The 23,092-nt window shown below is 41.5% G+C and overlaps 1 protein-coding gene across 2 annotated transcripts in view; it reads left to right on the forward strand.

The window, feature by feature from the left end:
* The first annotated feature begins 898 nt into the window (after nt 1–898).
* Nucleotides 899–23,092, forward strand: part of hectd4 (HECT domain E3 ubiquitin protein ligase 4) — a 34,372-nt gene continuing 12,178 nt past the window's right edge. Inside the window, exons 1-46 of one of the 2 annotated variants that reach the window (XM_029510345.1) lie at nt 899–1,609; nt 4,896–5,449; nt 6,904–6,993; nt 7,079–7,206; nt 7,871–7,979; nt 8,508–8,646; nt 8,873–9,043; nt 9,147–9,339; nt 9,438–9,599; nt 9,842–9,955; nt 10,055–10,195; nt 10,274–10,509; nt 10,605–10,747; nt 10,875–10,945; nt 11,030–11,135; nt 11,244–11,364; nt 11,477–11,605; nt 12,974–13,098; nt 13,878–14,031; nt 14,153–14,256; nt 14,400–14,598; nt 14,760–14,879; nt 14,969–15,073; nt 15,178–15,341; nt 15,437–15,682; nt 16,037–16,229; nt 16,698–16,802; nt 16,943–17,031; nt 17,105–17,277; nt 17,634–17,769; nt 17,863–18,007; nt 18,133–18,299; nt 18,433–18,579; nt 18,675–18,859; nt 19,029–19,182; nt 19,287–19,567; nt 19,739–19,925; nt 20,057–20,138; nt 20,261–20,463; nt 20,621–20,756; nt 21,117–21,299; nt 21,447–21,611; nt 21,719–21,888; nt 22,109–22,224; nt 22,332–22,435; nt 22,867–23,028. In XM_029510345.1, the coding sequence (XP_029366205.1) occupies nt 1,463–1,609; nt 4,896–5,449; nt 6,904–6,993; nt 7,079–7,206; nt 7,871–7,979; nt 8,508–8,646; nt 8,873–9,043; nt 9,147–9,339; nt 9,438–9,599; nt 9,842–9,955; nt 10,055–10,195; nt 10,274–10,509; nt 10,605–10,747; nt 10,875–10,945; nt 11,030–11,135; nt 11,244–11,364; nt 11,477–11,605; nt 12,974–13,098; nt 13,878–14,031; nt 14,153–14,256; nt 14,400–14,598; nt 14,760–14,879; nt 14,969–15,073; nt 15,178–15,341; nt 15,437–15,682; nt 16,037–16,229; nt 16,698–16,802; nt 16,943–17,031; nt 17,105–17,277; nt 17,634–17,769; nt 17,863–18,007; nt 18,133–18,299; nt 18,433–18,579; nt 18,675–18,859; nt 19,029–19,182; nt 19,287–19,567; nt 19,739–19,925; nt 20,057–20,138; nt 20,261–20,463; nt 20,621–20,756; nt 21,117–21,299; nt 21,447–21,611; nt 21,719–21,888; nt 22,109–22,224; nt 22,332–22,435; nt 22,867–23,028 (7,254 nt within the window). In that variant the 5' untranslated portion in view covers nt 899–1,462. The remainder of the gene's footprint in view (nt 1,610–4,895; nt 5,450–6,903; nt 6,994–7,078; nt 7,207–7,870; nt 7,980–8,507; nt 8,647–8,872; nt 9,044–9,146; nt 9,340–9,437; nt 9,600–9,841; nt 9,956–10,054; nt 10,196–10,273; nt 10,510–10,604; nt 10,748–10,874; nt 10,946–11,029; nt 11,136–11,243; nt 11,365–11,476; nt 11,606–12,973; nt 13,099–13,877; nt 14,032–14,152; nt 14,257–14,399; nt 14,599–14,759; nt 14,880–14,968; nt 15,074–15,177; nt 15,342–15,436; nt 15,683–16,036; nt 16,230–16,697; nt 16,803–16,942; nt 17,032–17,104; nt 17,278–17,633; nt 17,770–17,862; nt 18,008–18,132; nt 18,300–18,432; nt 18,580–18,674; nt 18,860–19,028; nt 19,183–19,286; nt 19,568–19,738; nt 19,926–20,056; nt 20,139–20,260; nt 20,464–20,620; nt 20,757–21,116; nt 21,300–21,446; nt 21,612–21,718; nt 21,889–22,108; nt 22,225–22,331; nt 22,436–22,866; nt 23,029–23,092) is intronic. The other variant, XM_029510346.1, reaches the window with a different exon arrangement.

Below are 23,092 nucleotides of genomic sequence, written 5' to 3' on the forward strand. Positions count from 1 at the left end.
ATGCCCAGGGCATTTTTGCAAACATTCTATTATGAGCATTACATATTAATTTAGGAAGGAAAATTACAAGACACAGAACGCTCTACTTATAAAATAACTCTCAAGTTTCCAGTAATCATTGTCCTGAATGACAAAAAATCTTGTTTTAGCTTTTAGCAACTTGAATAATTATTATTAAATAGCTACACTTGCTACACTATCTCTACCCCTCATAACAGATCGTGTAAAAGCTAAAAGTATAGTACACTAAGTATCTAAATACATCTATGAAATATCCCTGATCCAAGGAATCTTATGTGAGGGGTACAGTCTGTTCGTGTGCACCTTGCTGGTCCTTCCATGTACCCCAATGTCTTACAATGTGTTGCATCAGTGTTTTTTTGGGCATTTATTTGAAAAGACAGATGGAAATTGGCTCAGGTGTTTGAAACACATTCAAATATCCATTCTTATTAAACTAGACTAGACTTACCTCTCAGAAGACAGTCTTGGGGCTCAGTCAGCAGCTTTCACAATTTTGGATACCATATTAATTTAGTGTGTTTATAAAAATGGAATCATAAGGTTTTGTTTTTCTTTTCAACCTTATACATTTGTAAGCAATAAGTGTGAACTTTAGATGGCATGATTACATATATTGAAGCAAATCTCTATGGCAGGGGTTCAATTATTTCTATTTTCTGTTGTAAATATAGCAAATAAGCAAACATAAGCCTGAACTTTGTCGTAATAATTATACAATATAACCTTTGAACTAGTTGAGGGTTGTGTTATCCTGCTGTAATCAGTACTGTAACAGTGAGTTATTATGTTGGACACCAGAATGAACTCATGAATTTTTGACAGCGTTTATCCTGGCCCGCGGTGCATGCTGGGAGCAGCTCGTTGGCCTTGGAAACATGGCGTCGCACTGACAGCTGGGAGACTCTCATTATCTTCACCAGACACCGATTCAGCGGCCGGGCAGTCAGCGGAGCCGCCTGCATTCAGCTTTAAACCGTGTAACGAGCTCTGGACGGATGACGTCTTGGTCCCGAAAACCGTGTCGGCTTATCGGTGCGGCGCGGTAGAAGGGTTTGTACGAGTGTCACGCCCACTCTGCTCGGTAACGTTTTAACGGTAGCGTACGGTAAGTTAGCTCCGCTCCCAGCTAACCGAGCCAGACAGACAGCTAGCAGCCGCTGTTAGCGCGACATGAGCACGGGTGGCAGGTGAAGAGCACCGGCTGCTGCTACCTGCCTCCCGCTCGGTTGTGTGTGTGGGTTTTTTGTTTGTTTGTTTGTTTTCTAATAGCAGCCCGACTCTCCGGCAGGTCCCTTCACACCCCATAAGATATCACGGACCCAGGGACGGCCGTTATGTACTTGTAGCTCGCTAGCAGGTTAGCTAGGGCGTTTCTGTCACTCTGTCACTGAATTTTTAATGTGCGACCCCTTTGGCATCCCTGTCGGAGGAGAGAGCGATGGGCTCCGGGGCTGTGGATTCGTCCCAGTGGCTTTCTGTGAAGGAGGAAACAATTTTCCTCCACGACGGACTCATTCGGGTGACGGATCTGGCCGAGCTGCCCAGTGAAATCGGAGTGTCGGAGCAGGGGGACACAGAGCAAGAGGTGGGTGAAAGCCATCTCGCACACATATAAACACTCACACAAAGGTTTATACACAAAACACAAACGCAATGCAAGGATGACGGTGTCGTTGTGTGTCTTCTCATGTAAAAACTTGGTTTCTCTGTTTGCTGCAACCTATCCTCAGTAATAACGGCCAGGCTAACGTTTGCAAGTTTCCTGTCCTACTTGTTATTGACCAACTGTCCATTTATAAGACTGTTCATTTCCGGGCCCTTCCTACTAAACATAAGTCTAAAAGAGTGATACAAGCATAAGACAGACTCGATCAAGTATAATCGGATTGTAAAAGCCTGAATGTCTGTAAGTTTTATGTGGTCACACGTTTTTTCCAGTCTATGGGGCATTGAAATTATGTTTGTCTCGCAATCTAATATAGTATTTAAATGCCTGAGTTTGTATGTGAGGTGGCCCATACACTTGCAAGCTCACCCTCTATCTCAGGTGTCATGTTGCATGGCCTCAATTTTATTAGTTATGCCAGGACATCAGCTTCTCTATGCAGCCAAGTCCTCAAATTGCACCAAACTATGAACTTTTGTTTGGATACATGAGTAGCAGTGTTGAGATAAATATCTTATGCAACACATTGCATGTTCTTTAAGCTATTATTCCACATATATGTGATAACGGTAGATGACACAGGTCCTGTGGTTAATGGGCTGTAGAACCACAGGGACGCCAATTTGTGTCAGATGTGTTACAATCAATGTCAAGTGCTTTAATAGTCGCCATCTTCCAAGGTCTGTGTTTTCTAATCAAAACTGAAAGGCATATGCTTTTGTCAGTCACTTTTATGGTTTGATTTACACTAACTTTGTTATCCCCAGTTTAAGTTTACAGTTCAGTGTTTTAAGTTTTGTGTACACAATGTTCACATGCCTTTAATTCAGGTATTTATTTTAAATGTAAAATCTCGAACCGGAAGTTGTTAAGGTTATACTTACTGATGGAAAGTTTGAGGTATGAGTGTATAAATGTGAAGAAAATAACACAAGCCACCAGTATCAGGCTGTAGAGTTAATTTCCCGCAACATTCATGTCACGTGTTCATGAACTCATGTTTCTGCTTGGCAGATGACGACGACGATGATGATGATGATGATCATCATCATCATGAATAGACTGTGACTGACAATGAGGTTCAACCATTTCAAACTATTTCAGCCTTAATGAGTTATGTGTTTGCTAATTTGTTGCCACTAGCAAACACTGCATTTGTACATCTCTAATTTCATCCACCATTTGACACAAGGGGATGCTTGCATTTCCTGAATATCTGACATCCCATATCTATTGACATATTTTATTTAACCATACTTATTGGATCATATAAAAAGGTGACCAGATTGTTCTTATAATGCAAAATGTGCTTGGATCCTGAGGAAGTCCATGTTTGTGTGCGAATATTCCAGTATTTGTATTTATAACACTGGTCAAACTCATTCCTGGATGGGAACAGAGATGGTGCATTGGCACTGTCCAAATTTCATGCTGTAGATTGTTTTTATACTGACACTATGCAAAGATTGGAATAAGGCTTTTGTTCTTATCAATAGATATTGCCCGCTTGATTCAGTTTTTACAATGAGCACTGTGGTCCATTCAGCTGTCTACAGTGTTACGACATAACCTTGTTAGTTTTAACCTTAGGACTGAGTATCTTATTGCTGCTCTAAATGACCACTTGTTAGTTTTTCTTCTTCACAATACCATGCTATATTTGGTTGCTAGTATAAAAGTTGTACCGGTGTTCGAAACAACAGCTGCAGATTGCTAAATTATTATTATGCTATCAACCACATGCTGTTGATTTTAGATGATGTAAGTACATATATTATATCAGTAACTCTGAAAGATGACAAGCCACTGGTTTATTAATGAGTGTGAATGAGCATATTTGAACTTGACCCCTCACCCATTGCTTTTTCAGTATTCTAAGCTTGACAACAGACCTCCAGTGTCCAGACAAAGCTTCTGAAATTGTGCATTCTGTTTTGGCAGCTGTAAAACAGTACTGCGAACTTGCTAGTGATGACATGATATCTCACAGCTGGGTTTAGCAGCATGCATGAGGTGAAGACTGTTTTGTGTCTAATACTGGTCAAATCTTAGTCCTGGTACTATTGTAAAAATTCTGACAGCATGAAATTCTACAACCATGCATATATATCTGTCATATGTCATATTTATTTTCTATTAAGCGCCATCTCCATGGCAATGTCTCAGGGATTCAGATGATTATAAATATCAGGTTGCCAACCCTCCTTTTAATGTTAGACAGCAGGTTTTACCAAAGCATGGCCTCCCCAAAAATATCCTTAGTCTGTCTTAATATTCCAGTTTTTATTCTGATAGTGTACATTTCTGTGTCCAGTATTAAAACTGACTGGGTCATCCAGAGCTGTTTTCGTAGGTGTTGCCATTGCTGACTATTTTTATCCATTTGCAGCAGTGTTTTTGAGAGCAAGGTGGAGAAGGCCCAGCATCCAGTTAAAGATTGTTACTGTAACATTAGTAGCATTTCTGAAATTGAATCAATAGAAATTGTGCCTGCTAAATGCTATAATGGATTTTTTTTCTATCCCATGATTCGTGGGCCACAGAATGTAATCAATATCTGAAATGCTGCCTAAGTGCACATGAAGCACATTGTTTCACTGCTGATAGGCTACCCCAGATATGCTTTGCTATGTCTGACCGTCATTTCATAGTCCACAGAACTGTAGATACAAGGGTTGACTCTGTGAGAATGATTCATGGTTGGACTGCAGAAACACAGTAAGTTGTACGAATACATCATAGGTGCGTTCAAGGTAGTTCATTCAAATTTAAACTAAAAATTTCATCTGCATGTCAACCAACATTGTAGGACACCTTGCAGATAAATGGTGTAAAGGTAGATGAGTCTTATCCATTCTTTATCTCCTATGTTCTGTTTAAGCATGGTTTATTATAGATAAATATATATATATATATATATATATATATATAGATAAATTAAAATATTCTTAGCTCAGAGTTAAGATTCAGGTAATTTGAACTAATTTGAACAAATCCATATCAATATAATTTCAATTCTCCACTACCTTGTTCTTCTTCTGTAGTTTAAATCCATATTTTCACTTTGATGTGTGAAATTTTTATTTGTCTGTAGCCAGACCAGGCTTCTTTTATAAAGCTGCAGACAAATAGTCATAATAATGATTGCTGTTAGTCTAACTTTTTTTATCCTCTTCCTTTTTTCCGTTCTTCTGTCTCTCTCCAGATTCTAACATTCGAAACAAAGAATCCTGTAGAGCTAGCTGAGCGCCTGCGTGCTGTCTGTGGGAATCAGAGCAATGCATATGCTCGCCTTCTGGAATACCGGCTTAATGCACTGCGTGGTCTGTGGGGGGCACAGCGGCAGCTGGCCCTCGAGGAGCAACAGGAGCGAGAGGGAACTGGAGGGGCTGATGAGGAGACCTTGGCCTTGCTCAAAAGACAAGGTCTGCTCCAGCAACCTGAGCAGGCACCCTTCACCTCCCGTGTTGGTCTGCTGCTGGTCTTTCCCCTTTTGCAGTCCCAGACCCGCAGTGACCCAGCGCTCTGTGGGGTCACAGCAGAGGTACTGCTGGCTTGCCTCCGGGACTGCCAGCCGCTCAGCCTCAGCAAAGAGCCCGCTGACTGCCTCAATGGCCTGGAGGGGCTGCTCTGCTCCTGGCTGGAAGATGGTGCCCAGGAGTCAGGCCAACCACAGGGGCAGGCTCAGATGCAGATCCTCCACACACACAGACAAAGGGAAAACGCTGCTGCTGCACTTGTGGCCCTTGCCTGTGCTAGGTGAGGCCATACTGTCATTATTTGCTCTCCCACTATCACATTTTGATTTCTCTGGGGGCTGGTGTAGACGGAACCAATAATAGCCAGTAAAGGCTCAACAGAAGAGAAGCATTTTGCAGAAAGCCCGTTGTTACTTTTGACGTGTTTTCTTGAGAAGTAAAAGGAGTCCAAGTCATATGTGATAATGCCAGTAAACATCATGAAGTCTGTTCTATTCAAATTTCCAAAAAGCACATTACTGTGAAATCCCCTGCTGTTTACACTATTACGAAAAAGTAGCTGGACATTTAATGATTGAAATACAGCAGTTCAAAAGTATGAGACTTCCAGGTTGGTCTGATGCTGGTCTTTCCCTCACTGCATTAAAAAAATAATTGCATAATCATATTTGTAGCGCACTTTACATACAATGCAATTAGACTTTCCCATCGTCTGTAACTTTAATAAGGCTGGGTCTTACATATGGCAAATGTATGTATGTAGGACCCTTTTGCATGTAAATAAATAAATAAATAAATAAAATCTGCAACAATAGAAATATAAGTCAAACTTGCAGGCTCAATATAATTGGTTTGATATTTCTTGCAGTTGTCATCCAGAGCACAGAAGAGCAGAGTGTGCTTGTTTTTTGTGCCTGAACTCTGGCTTCTGCTGGTGACAACTGATCTTGACTTGTCAAAGCCAGAACTCTCCATTCTTTGTTTAGCCTCTGTTGAGGCTGAAAGCTCTTTGTTGTGGGGAAATATCCAGCCCTGGTGCCTGTTCACTGACAGGGGAAGCTAATTAAAGAGCTATCAGCTTTACTCCCCCTCACCTCTGGCTGGTTAGCAATTTCACGATGAGAGAGTGCATAGCCGTACACTTTGGTATTGACTGTTAATAACATTCAAGCAGTAAATCCCACATAAATCCCTGTATAGTACATGACACGTTTTCCTTGGGCCGCTTCAGTCTTGCAGTAGAATTATGAAATGATTGTTGGATATGAATGACAGTAAAAATATTGCCATAGATATTGTAATCAATATCATCTTTGATGCCATATTAAGGCTGTTTTCCAAAACTACAAAGACAAACCTCAGTGAACACCAGAATACCACGCTGTCAATCATCTCCCTGAATAAAGAACTAATTGAATACATTCAGTTGATAGTAATGTCTTGGGTGAGGAGAAGCAGTGAATGAACACTGCAAAAACTTAGGTAGGTTGCTCATTACACCATACAGAGAGTGGCATTGTAAAATAATCTGTGTACTAATGGGAAAGACCTTTTTACTCTGATTCAGAAAAGATTATTTTAACGGTATTTTAATTCCCGGCACATTACATCAGATTCCCTCTATAATTTAAGCTGAGTATTATTCCACTAACTGTTCCAGAAATACTTAACAATGAGCTTTCACTTGTGTTTCATGCTGATGCCTCCTGACTAATCTGCCAAAATATTTTTTAGGGGATCTCTGAAGACCTTCATTCACACAGTTCACCTGCTACAGAAGCAAACTGATCTGGGCCAGCTTCCCGTGTCAGATGTCCTGTACAGGTGAAGTCTTTACTTTAATTCACCTGAAAGGTAATTATCCGTGACTTTCCCTTCTTGTAAACACTTTGTGCCTCTCCTGCCTCAGACTTTTGCTCTTGGAAGGAGGCCCAGGCTCTCCATCCTGCCTCCTGGGAGGCAAACACAGTGTGTCCTGGGGTTTTGAGGACATGCTACCTACACCTGATAATTCTGCAGGAGGAGCAGAGAGTAAAGGTAAAAACTCTTATAAAAAGACAAGGGTGTTGTATGGGGGGAGCACTCCCAGTGATGTCAGGGTACACCTGGACAGGACCTCAGTCTATCTATCTATCTGCAGCCATTTAGAGATGTACAGAGACAAACGACGACTCACAGTCACATCTACAGGTAATAAACCTAACATGTAGTTTATAGCCAGAACCTTCTTGCTGTGGGGCAACAGTGTGAACAACTGCACCACTGTGCTGCCCAGCTATACAAATGTGAAACTTGACTGGGCTTAAGGGGAAACTAAAGATGTGAGTTGTGACTCAGAGACTTTTAGGGGATGAAGCAAAGGAGAGAGAGTGCTGTCTCACTCTCCAATCGATCAGCTGACCTTGTGTGTGACGGAAACGGATCAGGGAGTACAGCCATATAAAGCAATGCATATTTACGCTTTTTTGGCTAGATGGCTAGATCAGTATTGATTTTCTTTGTCCAGACTTCTAAAGGCATCACATTCTCAAATTCTGAAAGTAAATAAAGTAGAGAGGTGTCTCCACCTTGTTTAGCATCTTAATTATACTTACTGGCTTTGTCCACTATTCTACGTCTCCCTAATTTTCATCCCACTTGTTTGTCAGATGTCTGTCATCAGCCCACTGAATTACATTGTTTTTGTGCATGTGTCTTGCAGACACTGACCTGGGGCGCTGTCTAGCCACAGACGGGCTCTATCTGTACACCACTAACTCCTCTGGGAGAGGACTCAGCAAGCTGGGCTCTGGTTTACATGGGACATTGAGGTAATGTGACACCCTCACCACCTGCTTTTCTTTGTCTACGCCATTCAGAGAACAGCAAAAGATGGAGACAGAATGAGAGAGTGAAAGCCTAAAAATACCCCTTATCACTTACCCATCCCAAGACAATAATGATACTACTCTATTTCCTGGACATTTTAAAACCACTATCTGCGATTCACAGTCACGTCCTCCTCAACTGTCTTTATCTGTCTTAGTTGATTGTAAAACGGACAAAGGCACTTTACATATTTTTTTTATATTTTTAAGTATTTGTGTTCCAACATGGAAATCAAACAAAAAAACAAAATGAATTTTGACAAGTGAGAACAACCATCAAAGTTAATTGTTACAACTAAGGGAGTTGAATTTATAGACTAATAAATTGAAAGTAGTTCATCACAGCCTCTCATAGAAGACACACTGTCAGCACTTAACAATGCAAATGAGATGTTTAGGTCTGTCGAATGTGTTGTAAATATGGCAGAGAACTTTTGATAAGAATGAAATTAATGTTCTGTGTATGTGAAGGGGTTTCGTTTACTGTCGAAATGAAGAGTTGGAGCCTGGCTGGGTGGTGTTCAGCAGCGGTTGCCTACTCCATCGTCCCTCTTCCTTTGATGCCAAGCCTCATCAGCTGTGCCAGCTCATTGACCCATTCACCCTCCAGGTACTGTTGTTATTTTCATTATTACTCCATATTCGTGAGTCAGTGTGTGTGCAAATCCACATGCCAAATGAAATTCTAGTTAGATTAATTTCACTGCTGTTTTTTCAAGCTGTAATGTATGAAGGCTATGTTTATTCTAAGTATGACTAACATCCAACAGGCTCTTTAAGGTTCAGTTGATGTGCATGGCCATAGCCTGGGCTAATGTTCTAGTTGTCATTTTCAGGTGTGCCAGATTGTGCCCATGCCAGCCCACCACTTCCCTGTGGGCAGCAGCATGACCACGCTGCACCTCTGCTCAGATGGAACCTACCTGTACTGGGTCTGGTCCCCAGCCAGTCTCAATGAGAAGACACAGAAAGGACATTCTGTGTTCATGGATGTTTTTCACCTGTCTGTGAGTACAATATCCCCTGCCAAGCACAGTCATTCCATCTGTATTATGTATGTTTGTGTCTGTTTTCAATATTTGATGTTTTTTTCCCCCGTCCATGGTGTAGACACAAACAGGATTGTGTGTCACAGACATCTTGCAGGAGAGAGTTATTCTTACTCGTAAGGAAGGTGAATCATCCAAGTGCTTGAATGAGCTTCTCTTGAGTCGAATGTCACGCTTCCGGGCCTCCCATTCTGCCACATTGGCTGCTCTGACAGGCTCTGCAATTACAAATACAGTCAAAGAGGAACAGTCAGGTAATTCATCAACCAAACACTTTAATGTGCAAATCATTTGAATCATGTACGTGATTGTCCATATGACGAAAGATATTTTCTGTTTGACTCTGTCAAAGCTGTCAACACTAGCTGTGGACTCCCTCTAAAGACTCTGAGAAAGACCCCAATGTATGTATGTGGAACCTATCTAGTGATGCTGGTCTCGCCTCCCGGTGTATCTGGGAGCTCTGCCACACGCTCCCTGTTTGGAGGTACCAGCAGCCTGTCCTCTCTCAAAAGTAAGACCAGACACAGACAGGACTAAATCCTCAATATGTTGACTTGTTTATCGTAATGGCTGATGTTTATTTTCCTCTCTAAAAAGGCCAAAAATAAAGCAAGCATTTTATGTCATCTTCACCTGCTCGTCAAAAAACAGATGTTTTTATTGTGTATTGTGTCTATTGTGTATTTGTACTTTGTACTGTAATATAATAGTATGCATTTATTCACCAATCATAATTGAACTTTTTTTGTTCAGTTTTAGCCTCCAGTCTTGTCTTTAACCTGGCTGATGGTCAGTTCAGTAGCCGTGCAGACCTCATTGATGCTCCTGGGAGCTCTTTAGGCAGGGGGTCGCAGGTGGCAGGGCTAGGTGAGTGGGTCCATTACATTTTGAACTCACCAAGGATTGTTATTGTGTATAGTCAATGTAATTGATATTTGGCTATGCAAACTTTTCCATGTTATGCAGGAGCATGTTATGATGCACTGAACAACTTGATCTGGACCTGCTCCAGTGATTACATAGATCAGTGGTGCAACCCTGGGAACCAAGCCTTTCATCATGTGTGCCATAGGCTTGGTGTCAGCCATGTCATCAAAGAACCCAAAGGTATTTACAAACTGCACTGAAGATTTAAGGTAGTCTTTTGGTATATTTTTTTCACCTGAAAAACTTGTTCCTTTACAGAAGAAACTGTGGCCACTGGCGAGGTGATCAACCAGCTACTTCATCATGTAGGTGCTATGTGTATCCACCAGCTCAACCTGCTGGCAGCCAGCAGCAACAGCTTGCCCTTGGGCGCCCTTTTGGGTAAACAACATCCCATTGAGGCACGCCACTTCAGCAGCATCTGTGACATTATGGAAAAGGCCATGGTCAATGGAGATACTTGCATCATCCGCTGCATATTAGTGGTGTTCCAGGTTGGGTTGAACTGCTGCTTGTGAGAGAGCGAAAAAGCTCATTTGAAATATATTTGGGGGTAAATGTATAATTTATTTTTTCCTGTCCCCTCTAGGTGGTGTTTCGGTTTTTCAATCCTCAGTCAGAGCAAAATAGGGAGAGCGTACGGCGTTCTGGGCTGCTCTTATGGCAGCTTCTAATGGCTCCAGTGGACCAGATAGGAACAGAGATTCAGAGAGAAGTGTGCCTGGCCATCAGGTAAGTCATAAATTCACCATAGAGTACTTGATGCGCTACACACAAAACAGTAAATGTTTTTTACAAAGTTAAATTTTGTTTTTTTTTGATGAATCCTCTTTGTTTACCTCCTCTCTGTTTTTTGCAGCTCAGGGCTGAGCACTTTGTATCAGGGGGAGGCTGAACTCAACAAACTGCTTAAACTTGTTCTAACTGAAGGTGATAGATTGAACCCACTGACTTTAATACAGCTGATTCTTTTTTGGCCATTATATCTGACACAAATTTGTTTGTGATACCCAGGTGAAAGAAACAGTGGCTTGTCTCAGCTTCGGGATGTCATTCTCACTAACTTGGCAGACCAATTGCAAAAGAACAGATTTGGAAGTGAGGAAGATGACCACTACAGGTAAATGGTGACCCAGTTCCTAAAATACCATGACTCAGCTGATAAACCTAAGTCAGCTCCTGTAGTTATCCATGTGTTTAAAGTGATAAGGCCCTTCCTCTTTTGCAGACTGGGTGATGAATTGCTGCACTGTATACTCAAGACTGTAGTCCGGGAGTCCTGCTTACTCATTACCAAATGTCAGACTGTTGCCCGAGATGAATTCCAGAAGCTGCTCTCCACTGTGCCAGTATGAATATCTGTTCAGCAACAACAAAGCCATTTGTGCTGACCAAGCTCACATATTTAGTGATGTTAATATTGGTATGTGTTGACTTCAAATGGTTTCCGTCTCTCTGCAGGTGGTCTCACCTAGTCTGCGCTACCTCATGGCTGTTCAGAACCACCTCCTCAGCAACACCATTCTAATCCGTCCAGATGATAACGATGATAGTGACAGCTCCCTACAAGGGGAAACAATGAAGGTACAGGTAAACATCCCCTTTAAATACCCCTTCCTTTATGCATGTGTTGTCTTATTGTGTTTCTGTTGATAAGAGGCCAGTTTCTGAAATGGAGCATGGAAAATATTTTTCATGCCATTATTTGACAAATCCCAAGTAAAGTTTACAGTGCTCACTAACTAGAGTTTTGCTGTTGCTAAATACATGGTTACTGAAACCATCTATTTTTTTAGATGGGTTTGTAAGCATTCTAGTTGTTCAGATTGTTCAGAATATTAGGGGTGGGAATCTTCTATCTCACAATTCAATTTGATTCCAATTTTTGGGGCTATGATTCGATTCAAAATCAATTTTCGATTCAAAATAATTTGATTCGTAATGATTTCTGCTTCAATCTATAGGTGTGCAAAGCATCCTCATGATCTACTCCAGTCTGCTTTGCAAGACAGAATAACAAATGGAGACATTAAAAAGTTGTTTTTTTTTTTTTCATATTTATAAATTTTTAAGCATTTATCCATGCTTAGATGGAATTGTTGCAACTGTTGCATAAAAGCAATATCATATATTGCTTAAGTAACAAAAATAAATTGTGTCTCTTTGTAAAAAAAAAAAAAAAAAAAAAAAATTGTGCAGTTAAACATGGGTTCCTCATTTTGCAAACCTTGCACACTGTGAAGCTCTCGTCAAGCTCGGTTTCCCCGGGCATTCAGTAAATAGGGCCCTATAAAATCTGCAATCACAGAATTAGACATTAAAAACGGAATTCATTATAAACACGGAATAACACATAACTAGCCGACATTTTACATAAAAGTTGTTTTTGTTTTGTTTTTTTTCCCCCGGAATAAAAAAGAACGTATCTGTCAGGAAAATGCTCAGAGGGGGTCACAGATAATGCACGTCCCCCTACACATTAATAAATAAATAAATGAATAAGTGTGATGACTTAAGAGTAGTGGGTGCGGCTCGATTCCCGGTGGGGACACCTGAACATGTTAAATGGAAACGAGTGATGGACTTGGCTACCACAAGAAATGGCGACCAGACTAGTAGAGAATACATGAGACTCAGACCAGACTAGACAGTCAGGATGTCCCACAGACAGCCTGTGGATTTGTTTTTGTTTTTTTTGTTTTTTTTATCAATTTTAGGACACTTTAAATCGATTCTGAATTGTAGTAAATGAGAATCATGATTCTTATATAAATCTATTTTTTGGCACACCCCTAGCCAATATACAGAGTTTATGCTTATCAGTGTAAAATAAGATAAGTGTCAATGTTTAAGACAATAGTGTGTACACTTTCCATATTTAATGTAAGAGATGAGCTCACTGAAAATCCTGGAAGCAGTGTTACGTAAGTGTGGGCCTATTATGTGTGTTGTTCTCAGGAGCTGCAAAGCAGCATCCTATTCCTAGCAACGAAGATCCTGGTGGGATGTGATGAAGTACTAGAAACCTTGCAGCAGGTGACCACAGCCCTAATAAACAGTGACATACCTGACAGAGAAACAAGGTGAGCATTTAATTCCTTTTTTTCTTGACAGTGCTTTGTTCAGATGCGAAAACTTGACTATGTGTTGACACAGTGTAAGATGAGTGCCTTGATTGTCCACCATTCCCACATATATTACATTTTAAGTCAGTCCTTTGTACCATCTGTATTACCATAAAACCGTAATGTAACTGAGAAAACCAAAACCAGACATCATGTTCTCATAGTTGGCTCTAAGGCAGTATTTCACCGTGAAACAAGATTTAGCTAAACCTGGGTATTGCTGCAGCCATTTTAAAAGAAAGTAAAAGAAGGTGGAAATAATCATTTATTAATGCAGGCTTTTAGGGCAGCACATCGGCATAGTAGTTAGCACCGTTACCCCACAATAAGAAGGTTGTGGGTTTGGTTCCTGGCCTGGGGCCTTTCTGTGTGGAGTTTGCATGTTCTCCCCGTGCCTGCATGGGTTTCCTCCCATTGTCCAAAGACGTCATGTTTAGGTTAACTGGTGACTCTAAATTGTCTGTAGGTCTGAGTGTGAGTGTGAGTGGTTGTTTGTCTTAACCTGTCTCTGTATGTTTGGCCTGTGATGGACTGGCAACCTTTCCAGGGTGTACCCTACCATTGCCCAGTGTCAGCTGGGGTTGGCTCCAGCAACCCTGCGTCCTGGAAACAGATAGGGGGTTGAAGATAGATGAATGAATGCAGGCTTTTAAAATCACAGTAACTGTACTACTTCAAATTTTTGCATTTCTTGTCAATCATGTGTTTTGTGCCCTCTCCGTTCTTGCTTCTCTCAGGTTGAAAGGCTTGGAACAGATAACCAAAGCTACCATGCTTGGGCACCTGCTGCCAGTGTTGCTCACCTCTTTAATGCACCCAAACCTGCAGACCCTTATTCTTGCCGATGCTCTCATGCCTCAGTTGGTGCAGCTGGTCCTTTACACCAGCCAGGTTGGTGTCTTAAAAGTCAAAAAATCATTCTGTCATTAAATTAAGAATTACTTTAATTGTTTATATAGTTATGTGTTATAGTTCCTGTTAGGTGAGGATTTATTTTCCCTCTGTTTTCCAGACTGCTCTGTTACTTAAGACTCAGGCTCCACTTTTCACTGAAGAGCCTCCACCTGTGAGTGGTGCACTAGGGCAAGGAGCGAAGGCATGTACTACTGATGACAAGTAAGTTTTCTACAGACTTTTTTATTTTTTTTAGGTTTTTAATGAGGAAAGTCAGAAAAAAATATTATTTGGTTGTTAGCTGTTTGCTCTCTAAGGAGCTCAGTTTTCTAAAACCAAAACTTTGTTTATGTCCTTTACATCAGAATTCTTGATGAACGTGAGGAGCCAGGTTTCCTCACTGGGCTGAAAATCCCAGCCCCATGGGCTGCTGGGAAAACAGTAGAAACGGTGCACCCTGTGAGAGACAATTACAAGTTCAAAGAGACAGTACACATCCCAGGAGCGCGCTGCCTGTATCTTCGCTTTGATTCTCGCTGCTCCTCACAGTATGACTATGACAAGGTAATGACCCTCACAACCCACCAGCTGGAGGATTTCATGGTCTACACTCTTTGTGCCAGTTACATGTTATTTTGTGCCATTTCTCAAGTGTAGAGTAAAATGTGTAATGTAAAAAATCTTTAGTTTGTGAATCTCTGGTTCTCTTCAATCTGATATTTCAGCTCGTCATCTATGCTGGTCCCAACACTAACAGTCGTAAAGTAACGGAGTATGGAGGGAATACTCTGGGATATGGCAGTCGCAGTGTCTTGGGGACAGGATGGCCCAAAGACCTTGTCAAGGTAGGATAAGCCATATAACTCAAACATGCCCTGTGAATGCACAGTACATATCGAGCCTTGAAGAGATTCTTTTACATCCCCTGCTTTAGGTCGAAGGAGACACTGTGACGTTTTCCTTTGAGATGAGGAGTGGACGTGAACACAACACCCCTGATAAAGCCATGTGGGGGTTCTCCTGCACTGTCAGAGCTCAGGTAAAATTTGGAAACATTGCTATTGTACTTGGCATTGTTTAATCATCAATGTGAAACGTGAAGCTCAACAGCTGCACCTGAAAATGTTGTTTTTGTAATTTCAGGAGTCATCTGAGGATGTTTCCGGAGGTCTCCCCTTCCTGGCAGACCTTGCACTGGGTTTGTCAGTGCTGGCATGCTCAATGCTCCGCATTTTGTACAATGGGCCAGAGGTGACAAGGGAAGAGGAAGCCTGCCACGATTTGCTCTGCTCAAAGCTTCTGCAAAGGTGACAGTTAAGATAGCACAGAAAGTCCACTATGTTCTTCTTTTGCCCATGTAAGCTGCTTGTTATTAAGATGACTGGCTGCGCTTTTTCTCTAGGTGCCAGTGGCAGGTTGAAGCAAATGGTGCAATCTCTCCTGCTCTGACACCCAGCCCTTCACCTCTGCCGCTCACTATTGAGGAGGACCGGGAGTTCATCTACCCCTCTGACGTCCTCATTCCACCACCAGGCCTTATGCCAGGGGCATACTTTGACTTGCCTCGTGTCCGCCTGCCTCCAGGCATCATGGGAAGGCTACGAGAGGTGTCTGGAAGGGCCCGACCACAGTTCCGTCCCAGCATTAAGTAAGTAGTTGATCCTGTTACAGGAATGGAGAATATATATGTCATCTAGTCACTGCCTCCCAGTGGCAAAAGCAAATGTATTGCAAATTGCCATGGCCATTTTGAATGATTCTTTTTATTTATTTATTTATTTATTTTGGGTGTGTGTGTGTGGCTTTGAATGAGCACACGGTTTTGAATGAATTCCATAATAGTCAACCAAAATACGATTTTACGTGCCTTGAGGCTGTGTTCATGCTGTAAAATGCTATTTACTGATATCACTATTAAGGTAGTACACACTATTAAGTAAACATATTGTTTTGTGGCACCATGCTACCTTTATACTGAACTATTTTTTTTTCCCCCCATAAGGGAGGTGATCAGGCCAGATGTGATGGAGGAGGTTATAGTGTCTTGTGTCATAAAGCATCTAAGCCTGGTGGATGCCCTTCAGTCACTTGTTAACTATCAGTACCGTGAAGATCATGCTGAAGAGTATGACCTGGTCTGTAAGATCATGGCTGAGACCTTCAAGAAGATCAATGCAATGGAGCGTCAACTGCAGGTTACACAAATTACACAAGTTTGAAAAAATAAACACACAAACAACCATTTGCTTTAAATTGTGTTTACTTCCCATTAGTTAAATGCATACTATATTCATGTTGCTACTTTTCTAAGTTTTTAATGATGCTGAAAAAGTCTTTTGTTAAGTGGTTTAATTACATATTTGATTTTAGCTACAGGGAATAGGATCATTTGGATTATTTTCAGATTTCAGATATTTCCAATAACCACAACACTGATGATCTGACAAATTTTGGATATTTGCATCACAGCAGAAAAAACTATGAAATCAATGTTAAAAGCAACAGGATAGTTTATCAGTTGAAATGATGGTGAGAATAACCAGATGGTTTTTGTAAAAAGAAAAAGAAGTGTTATTGTAAATGGTAAAAGTAAATTAAATCAGGCTAGCTGAACAAAGGCAAAGAGTGTAACTGTGTGTATTTATCTCTTGGCTTGCATTCAGAGTGTAGCAGAATTGGAACAGAAGTGGCAGAATGAAGTAGAAGAGGCCCAGCAGGGCAAGCTGGAGAACAACACTCCTTTCTTTCACGACTACCACTTCTTTGAGGTGGGTGTCTTTGAGGTTTCCCTATTCATATACGAAGCATGCTCACATTTTTCAATTTTGACTGAAGCAATAATTCCACTAAATTGTTGTACCACAACCATTCTGTGTGATCAATGTTTTGTTTTTCTTTTTTGTACCAGAACAAAATTAAAGAACTGGAACTACTCTGCTCCCTGAAGGAAGTCCCACTTGATTTTAGTGACTTGGAAAATGTTGTCCTTGCATTGAGGCAAGTAATTAAATTGTTGATTAGTTGAAGCAAATCATAAGTCAATGCTCTAACACTGTATCTGCACCAATAGGGAGAAGTTTTTTCAGGAAGTAAACAGCACACACATCCGAAGTAGCACACCCCTTGTCAAAACCAAGACACTGGTGAAAAGTCTGATGAATCGCACCGAGCTACTGCTCCATGTTACCATCGCACCACATTGCAGAAGCCTAACAACCACACCTGCTGGTACACCAGGTCCAGGTACACATCATGTTTTTATGTAGCTTCTAATGCTACTAAATAGCTACGAAGTGAAACTTTGTTTTGATTTGAGTTAAGTTGCTTTTTTTAAACAGATATTCAAGCTCAATGTTGCCAAACCCTCAAAATATAAAAATGTCCCTGAGATATTGTTTCCTATTAAATATGTGGTTACAGTTATGTAACACACGCTGACTTAATTGAATTCCTGGAAATGCATCGTATCAAGGCTTTATCATTTGGTAGTTATTAATTCCTTCATGATGGGTAGGGTTTTTGTTACCTCAAGACATCAGTGATGGAGGAGTTTGAACTATACCTAATTTATCTTTTTTTTTTTTTTTTTTTTGCATCAGCCTCTAAGTCAGTGTCAGATGCCAAGACTGTGATCCCCTTGGTGAAGCAACCAGTCTTCTTGCGCAGCATGTCTGCACCCTCGGACTTGGAGATGATTGCTAACCAGGACTTGGAGTTTACACACGCTCCCCAAAGGTCTTGGTTTATTTGATTGATTTAATGGGAGAGATATGAGCGAAATGGGTTGAATTGTATTCCTTTACTTGTTGTTGTCTTTGTTATCTTTAGGAGGCGACACCACCCTACCAGCCATCGCAGCAGCTCATTTACTCTGCTGCAGTCTCTGGCTATAGAGGACAGCCGTGACAAGCCAACATACAGTGTGCTGCTGGGACAGCTGTTTGCATTTATTGGGACAACTCCTGATCAAGCTGTTCGTTTCTATCTCCCCATGCAATGCCATTTTTACTGAGCCACAGCTGCATGAGAAAATCAGTAAATGAACTGTGGTTAGACATTGACATAGACATTAATATATTATACCTGTCATTTCTCTAGGTGTCAAGCAGCAGTTTCCTGTCTGCTGCGCAGACACGATGGAGACGTGGCAGCACACGTAAGCAGGCCCTTGTTCACATGAGGGAGTTGCTCACTGCTGCTGTTAGAGTGGGTGGAGTCACACACCTAGTGGGTCCTGTCACAATGGTACTGCAAGGTGGGCCAAGGTGAGAGGAGAGAATAAACAATACGAAATTTTAAATAGTCTTGTTTATATCATATTAAGTTGTTATGGAAAAAAGTTAAAGACCCAATATAACAATGTTTAATTGTGTGTCTTTTCTCTATGCATCTGTTCAGGATTGAGGAGCTGACCTGTGGAGGAATGGTAGAGCAAGTGCAGGAGGCCTTTGGGGAGACAATGACATCGGTTGTGTCACTGTGTGCTCGCTACCCAATCGCTTGTGCCAACAGTATTGGCTTACTTTGTACAATCCCCTATACCAGGCAAGAGAATCCATCATGAAATATTGCTCTTAATTATTTTTTTACTACTCTACCATGATATTGATTACCATCATTTGTTTTGTTTGTTGTCATAGGAGTGAGGAGCAGTGCCTAGTACGCAGTGGGCTGGTTCAGCTTATGGACAGCCTGTGCAGTTTAAGTGGTCAGAGGGAATACAGCTCAAATGAGAAGCAAACCAAAAAGCAGAAGGTTGCTACCATGGCTTGGGCTGCTTTCCAGGTGCTGGCCAACCGATGCATTGAGTGGGAAAAAGTGGAAGGTATGAATTCTCCAGGTACTCGGTGTGAAGAATAACTAGCGTGAATTTGGAAACATTACTTAGGAAAGAGGTTGCTATCAGTATGTCAAAGTTTTTCATCACTCCTAGATAAAATGATCAGCAGTAAGGTGTAATGATAGGTTAGTAATTATTGTTCTTCCCTTCTAAGGTGGGTCCACAGATGCGGTGCATTCTGGTCTGGCACGGCAGGTGTCCAGCCTGCTGACCAATCACCTGGCCAGAGCCACAGAGTGCTGTGGGAATCAAGCAGCTGGCAATGACGCCTTACAGGATGTGCTCAGTCTGCTCAATGACCTTTCCAGGTAACATTCTGTCAGGTTTATACATCATGTATTTATCACATATGTGTAAGTTTTTCTTTGTGTATATCCAATGTGTGTAAATGTCCCTTTGTTTTCTGTTTCAGGAGCCACATAGGGAAAGCTATTCTCAGCCAGCCTGCCTGTGTTTCTAAGCTCTTATCGCTTCTGCTCGATCAGAGACCTTCTCCAAAGCTAGTACTTATCATCCTTCAGCTATGCCGAGCTGCTCTGCCTCTCATGAGTGTTGAGGACTGTGGTAACGTGGCCCTGCCCTCATGGAGCTATTCTATAAACACACTAGATGCTGAGCAGCAAGATGCAAGTGACCCAGCCTCACGAATTGCTGCCTTGCTGCTCGCCAAACTGGCAGACTATGTAGTACCAGGTTGGTCTCTTTTCTCTGGGAGTTTTTAATTATTGTGTGTGGTAAGGAGTGGCTGTTTAGAGAAATGCTCTTTTACTAAAAATGTAAATGCCAAAAAACTAAATTGGTTAACTATGTTATTCTCGCCAACTATTTCTTATTTTTTTACAATATTCCTCTTTTTTTAACCAGGCTGTCAGACCCTGCTCTCTCCCAGCTCCTCTGAACCAGACACTAGTCTGTCCCGAGCCAGTTCAAAAGGAGCTCTGAAGTCAGAGGATGTTGGGGAGGAGGGAGAGGCTGTTGATGGCAAATTATCAATCTTTATTCATAAAAGAGAAGACCAGTCTTCTCATGAGGTTCTACAGCCACTTCTCAGGTAGGATTTCTGTTTTTTTAAATGATTGATTTCTTCAAAATGTTTTTCTTGTGTGTGTGTGTGTTACATATTTGTGAACCCTATCTGGGCATTTCTGACATGAGTATTCTTCCAACTTCTCAAAAATACAGCAGCTCAGAGGGACGTCCCTTTCGGCTTGGCACGGGAGCAAACATGGAAAAGGTGGTAAAGATGGACAGAGACATGACAAAGGTAAAAGTTTTCATATGATTAAAAGCCAAAAGAAGCTGAATGTAAAAACATGTGCTCACTAAATGAATCATAGTGCTACTGTAGCGTTTCCCCCCTCTCAAACCTATTTCAATCCCACTTAGAGTGGAAGCTGTGAAGTGATCACAGAGGAGGCATCTGCTGCTCTGAGAAAGGCCAACAAGTGGGCCCAGTCTGGTCTGATCGTGAGTGTTGGTCCCCCTGTTGAGACTCTGGTCCAGGAGACTGCTGGAGGCATCACCACTGGTGACAAGAAGAAAACTGCTCAGACTGCTGTTTGTCGGGACAGGAATGCTGAGCTGGCCAGGTACAGTATCCAATTTAATGTTTCAGTATTCCAGGTAGTCCACACTCCCCTTGCAATTATAAATGCCACAGAAAGAGAAAGGCTTGTTTTGGTAAACATATATATGTGACAGACATCAATCTTGAATTTGGCTCTAACATAAACCTTCCTTAAATAGGTCAGATCCTGTGAGGCCATTCATCAGTGGTCATGTTGCCAACAGTATGGCTGCTGAGGTTATTGCTCTGCTGCATAGTTTGCTCACTGCTCCTGAGTCCAACACTGCCCAGATCTGGACAACCACTGCTGAAAAAGTAAACTATGATCATTTCTTACCTTTGTAGCGTATTTGCTGCTGGTATTACTTCAATTGCAAATACTCACTGTAGGGTCAGTGATCATTATAGGCCCATTTTTTGTTATATATTCATTGGTTACATTTTGTTTTATATATTTGTATATTATTTATTTTTTCTTCCTTCTCTAGTTTATTATTGTGTCTCTGTCCTCTTAAATGTCTTATACTGCTATAGCATGCCAATTTCCCCATTGAGAGACTGATAAAGGATTATTATCTTGCCTAAAACCAATGAAGACTATTTCTGTTTAGGTTGTCATCTATTTGATCTTCTAATCTTCTCTCTAATGCCTTTTCCTTTGTATTTTTATGTTAGGTGCTTTCCCGTGCGTTAATGTTTATTCCTCAACTTGGGAAATATGCTGAGAGTATTCTGGAAAATGGCAGCAGCAGCGGCAGGAAACTAGCTAAACTGCAGGCCATTGGCAGACAGGCTGTTGCTGCTCTCTGTGCTCTTGGAGGCTTCAAAGAAACTATTAAGATTGGCTCCGAGGTCCAGGTTAGGAAAATTGTATAAAATTGGGAAAATATTGTGTTAACATACTAACTATTGGCCTATTATTTGCATCAGTAAAAAAACATTGGCATCAAAAGAATTTAAGTATTTAAAATTAAATATATTTCTTGTGAATTTGCTGCTTTGCAGGTGGTTGGTAAAGGAGTGCTGGGCAGCGTGGGCATAGTTATGTCCATAAATGAGCAGGAGGGCATCGCCACAGTCAAGTTTCCTTCTTGCGAGTACAGAAGAGCTTGCAAAGCCTCCGATATCCTGACAGTTCCTATATCACGCCTGTGCACTCCAAGATCTGAGGTAAGTATTCTGCCATGAAACACAGCAGAGTCCTTATTTTAAGAGAAAAAGCTGCCTGAATCTCATTCCTGTTTCTCTTTCAACTTTAATCTATCCACCCTGAACAGGCTCTCCCACTGTACAAGCTTTCAATCACAGAAAAGGTGGTACAAGCAGTGCAGTCCATGCTTCTGCCACAGGAGGGCAGTCTCTCCATTCACACGTCTCTACCGGCCACAGGAGATGGCTCCAGCCCAGTAATGGCCGCAGTGCGCTTGTTAGCTGAAATCAGAACCAGGTTAGTAGATGCTGATGTATGTAAACTCATCAACTAATGACCAAGGCAGCCCCACGTTTAATCTGTCTAGTTTTGTGATGAGTGCTTTGGGTACTTTGCTTCTAAACTTCACTAGTTATGACTTTATTGATGGTTGATGGTTGAGTAGTGTAATTTTGTTTTATAGGCTATATTTTCCTTGTATGTGTTTTTATTTTGTTTGTTTGTTTGCTCCCCTCAGGGCATGCCTGGTGATGGCACAGCTCCTGGAGGATAGCTCATTCTGTGAAGAGTTCATTCAGCAGTGTCCTGCTGCGGTTGAAGTTCTCAATTTGGTTGCCCAGGAATGCAGCCCTGGTGAGCATGAAACAGCATGCAGATAGTTTGAGCCCTTGAATCCGATAATGCATTTGGTGTGTAACGCCATTGGCAGCTGTGTGACAGATTTCTGCCACCTTGTGCAGGAGAGCGTCTTGGCATGGTGGAGGCTCAGTGTGAAAGAGTGAGAATGCTTTACAGGGACTGCGCTCGGCCACCACCTCCACCTCTGCAAACGGATAGACGCCAGGTAGGAAATAGCAAGTTTCTAGAATAGTTTTTCTTTTCAGTGCTTTAATTTTTGCAGCAACCAAGAAATAGCAAAGCGAAACCACCAGCAACACCATATAGGGCCCATATAGGATACACATGCAATAGGAAATGTACATTTATCATAGAAGAAGCTGGAAAATACAATTTTGGTTGAAGCAACTGGAAAAAAAAGCAAAACATCCCTTAATTAAAGAGAGTTAAATTTTACTCCTGAAAAGTTGCTGATGAAAAACCACACACATCTGTTGAAAATGTATTAATTAAATGAGAGCTATAGCCCAGATAATTATAGTGTGAATGTTTTATATTGCTGCCAGCCTCTATTCATAATGTGCTCAAAGCCTTCAAAGACATTTTGTTGTCCTACAGTCTGATTTGTTTCTCTCTTTGATGTTCTTCCCTCAACAGCCAAAGGAGATCACTTGGTGTCCATCCAGAGTGTTTCCTCCAGTCCGTGCCTGCATGTTCTCATCTCGACTGACTTCTGTCACCTTCTTGGCTGATCCAAGTGCCGGAGGAGGTCTGCCTAGAGGCACATTTATCTATGCCACCTCTCCTGTACCGATTCAGGTGTGCATTATAGTTGGACACACTGAAACATTGATATTTGACAGCTAAGTCTGTTTGAATATGT

This window comes from Echeneis naucrates, chromosome 9 (genome assembly GCF_900963305.1).
Source record: "Echeneis naucrates chromosome 9, fEcheNa1.1, whole genome shotgun sequence".
Lineage (NCBI taxonomy): Eukaryota > Metazoa > Chordata > Actinopteri > Carangiformes > Echeneidae > Echeneis > Echeneis naucrates.